The following is a 3736-nucleotide window of genomic DNA, read 5'->3' as shown; positions in this document are numbered from 1 at the left end:
GGTAAGGTGTTGTTCTTCTCACTCTTCAGAAGGCTAGCCTAGCTGGTAAGGTGTTGTTCTTCTCACTCTTCAGAAGGCTAGCCTAGCTGGTAAGGTGTTGTTCTTCTCACTCTTCAGAAGGCTAGCCTAGCTGATAAGGTGTTGTTCTTCTCACTCTTCAGAAGGCTAGCCTAGCTGGTAAGGTGTTGTTCTTCTCACTCTTCAGAAGGCTAGCCTGTACTGGGAAGCATCTGCTAGTAGAATGGTAATTTGTTTAACAAAAGGGCCAGTGTTGCACAGGTTCCAGAGCAATAACACTGGGCTGCACGGCACGCAGATGTGCCTGTCTGTCTAATCAGCTTAATAGCAAAATAACACATCAGTCCGATCAGAATGTGTGTGTGTGTGTGTGTGTGTGTGTGTGTGTGTGTGTGTGTGTGTGTGTGTGTGTGTGTGTGTGTGAGTGTGAGTGATTGGGTCTGATGAATGTTCTCTCTCTTCTCCAGATCAAAATGATGAGAATGTGAGACAGATGTGTGTTTGTCTTTGTGATTGGCTCTGATAATTATTCTCTCTCCTCTCCAGATCAGATCAGAACGATGAGAACGTGAGACAGTAGAGGTGGGGAAACTCCACATCGCTACGGCAACCCCAGCTCCATTCTCACATCGCTAGGCAACCTCCTGCTCCAGATGTCTGTGATCATGTGACCTCTAACCTATGACCCTGGGGATGGGAAACAGGCACTGATCTATAAAGAAAGTTCTTTATGATCAGTGGAAACAGGAGCCACATTAGCTAACCCCCCCACCACACACACCAACACACACACACACACACACACACACACACACACATCCTCACCACACAGCATAGTCTAGTCTAGTCTAGTCTAGTCTAGCCAAAGGCCTGAGCAATTGATTCACTTCAAGTGGGCTGATACTCCACTCCCAGTGCGTCACCTGGCAACCATCACACTGTGTGTGTGCTTTTAGTGCTAGACCTGCAGAGCTGCTAGTGCCCTGCAGTACCAGCAACGTGCTCCAGGGGGTGCTCCTGTCTCTCACAAGAGCTCTGTCACCAGTTTAACTGAAGTCCTTCTTATATCCACATGGAAATAGACAAATAGCTACTATTACATTTTTGTATTTATTTTTTAAAGTCCATCTTATTTATTGTGACTGGTTTTCGTGTCTTGTGAGTAGGTTTGCTGTCATTCGGCTGGCCTCGCTCCTGATTAAAGGCTACACACACACACATACATACACATACATACACGCACACGCACACACACACAGACATACATACACACACGCACATACACAAACACATACATACATATACGCACACGCACACGTACACACACACAGACATACATACACACACGCACATACACAAACACATACATACATATACGCACACACACACACACACACAAACAAACGTACACACACATACACAGCTGCACACTGACGCTCACCTGTATCTGAAATGCATTTCTGTCTTTTCTTACATTCCTTCAGACCAGTGATTTCTCCAGACTAACAGGAAATAAATAAATAAATAATGGTTGATTCACTGTTTTGTGTGTCAGCCGATTTATTTCTCTCTCTGGTGGGTTGGGGCGGAGAGGGGATCCAAATGTTTGATTTCAACTTGTACACATCCACACTGTAGGACTGAACTCTCTCACAGGTATATGTGTGTATGTGAGCAGAGGTGAGTGGAGTTAGGGGAACAAACTGGTTGATTTTAGATTTTACACATCCATGATGTTGAGTGTGTGTGTGTGTGTGTGTGTACCCTTTGTGAGCACTCTGTGTCTCTAAACAACTCAACCCAGGAGAACCAGTGGGCCTTGGAGCCTGCTTCACCTTGCCTACCTCTTCACCTGTCTGACTACTCATGGAGCTGCTTCACCTGTCTGGCTAGACTCTTGGAGCCTGCTTCACCTTGCCTACCTGTTCACCTGTCTGACTAGACTCTTGGGGCTGCTTCACCTGTCTGGCTAGACTCTTGGAGCCTGCCTCACCTTGCCTACCTGTTCACCTGCCTGGCTAGACTCTTGGAGCTGCTTCTTGCCCACCTGTTCACCTGCCTGGCTAGACTCTTGGAGCCTGCTTCACCTGCCTGGCTAGACTCTTGGAGCCTGCTTCACCTGCCTGGCTAGAGTCTTGGAGCCTGCTTCTTGCCCACCTGTTCACCTGCCTGACTAGACTGCTGCTGAGCTCCATGTCATTCATGATGCACTTGAATCAACCAGACAGAATTCTTATATTTGGCAGTTTTATTTTTTTTGACAAGACAGAATTCTCACATTTATCTGATTTTTCTTTTTGACTTCAAGCCGTCTTGTGCTCCTGTTGGGACATATTGGACCCTAATGTAACTGAGGGGCATGGTGCAGAATCAGTCTATGAGCAAAGTTCTCTAATTTAACTGCTGGGCATTCTTGAATTTCCCCTTGGGGATCAATAAAGTATCTATCTCTCATAGTGCAGAATCAGTCTATGAGCAGAGTTCTCCTGCATAAGCTAATGGCATCATGTGGCGTGAGAGCTTTTAGTTAACCCACCACTATTTGGTCATGGTATTACATTTGCAAATAGATTTTGCAGTTATTTAGTGAGCTTTAGTTGGACTTTAAACTTTGCCTTAGCATTTAAATGAGGGTCCACTGATTGAATGCTGTGTGTGTATGACGGAAAGCAAGACATAGCGTGTACATACATGTGTGTGACAGAAAGTAAGATAGGAAGTTCATGTGTGTGTGGGACAGAGTTAGACATGGCGCGTCGGTGTGTTCGTGGCTACGCCTTGTTGTATGAGGAGCTGCTGACGGCTCCTGATTGTCCTCTCCGGATCCAGTCCCGCCGTGTCGACCGCGGAGATGTGCAACAAGCTGTAATGGAGTGAACCGCACACTGGCGCTCCGACAAGGCACTGTGTGTGTGTGTGTGTGTTTCAGAAAAACTACTGCCTCAGCAGGACAGTCGGGTGAGTACATCAGCGCGCGCACAGGTCCAGCTAATCATGCAGCCATCTGCCGCTGATGGAGTTATGGGAGCAAGCGGCCTGATCGGGGTCCGTGATTAAGGAATACAACTCTAATCAGACAAGCTTGAAGCAGGAAGGGAGGAGGGGTTGTCTCCTCCTACCAGCAGACCTCTTCATATTCACCAGACACAAGAGAGACATGTTGGGTTTAAGGTGTTTTTGTTTGTTCTGAAGAGTAGCTTTGTGTGTGAGAGAGAAAACGCGCGTCTCTGGTTCTGAAGGAATCCTCTCCACTCGGCCGTCGTGTCTGTCAGGAGAACGCCAATCGGATCCTCCGAGCGCGCGGGTGTCACCCATGAGAGCGTGCCGAGTCCCTGCACGAGTCTCGTGATCTGGCCCCGAGGCTGCGGGTTGACACGGGGCATTGGCGCGTGGCGGAGAGAAGTGACATGCCAACCGAACTGCTCCGCTTCCTCCAGCTCGCGCTGAAGTGGGCCTGTCAGAGCCACGTGTCTCCCTCAGCAAGCTCAGCACAGCTATATCTAGCGCAATATTTAACATACCGACGATCATGTATTTAAATAGTGAAACATACTTTGTATGGACAAACTTAACATAATAAATTATTGAATATAACTAAAGACTCAGCTCCGCTGACTCGGCTATGGTGGTCCGGTGTGGTGGCTCCCAATGGTCAGCCAGGGGCTCTGAGGTTGGGGAACGGGCAGCAGGGGTGGGGGTGTAGCGCAGGTCTCTGGTG

The 3736-nt window shown here is 48.0% G+C and overlaps 1 protein-coding gene across 1 annotated transcript in view; it reads left to right on the top strand.

Moving 5' to 3' along the window:
- The window catches only part of arl6 (ARF like GTPase 6), a 6016-nt gene extending 4459 nt beyond the window's left edge, over nucleotides 1-1557 (top strand). Inside the window, exon 8 of the mRNA XM_076303186.1 lies at nucleotides 565-1557. Within this exon, the coding sequence (XP_076159301.1) occupies nucleotides 565-590 (26 nt within the window). The 3' untranslated portion in view covers nucleotides 591-1557. The remainder of the gene's footprint in view (nucleotides 1-564) is intronic.
- The last annotated feature ends 2179 nt before the right edge of the window (nucleotides 1558-3736 follow it).

The sequence above is a fragment of the Alosa pseudoharengus genome, unplaced genomic scaffold (assembly GCF_046254945.1).
Source record: "Alosa pseudoharengus isolate Yale_2024_CS ecotype anadromous, Long Island Sound unplaced genomic scaffold, YU_APseudo_1.1 YU_APseudo_1.1_scf_24, whole genome shotgun sequence".
NCBI lineage: Eukaryota > Metazoa > Chordata > Actinopteri > Clupeiformes > Clupeidae > Alosa > Alosa pseudoharengus.
This window is presented reverse-complemented; position numbering and strand designations above follow the sequence as displayed.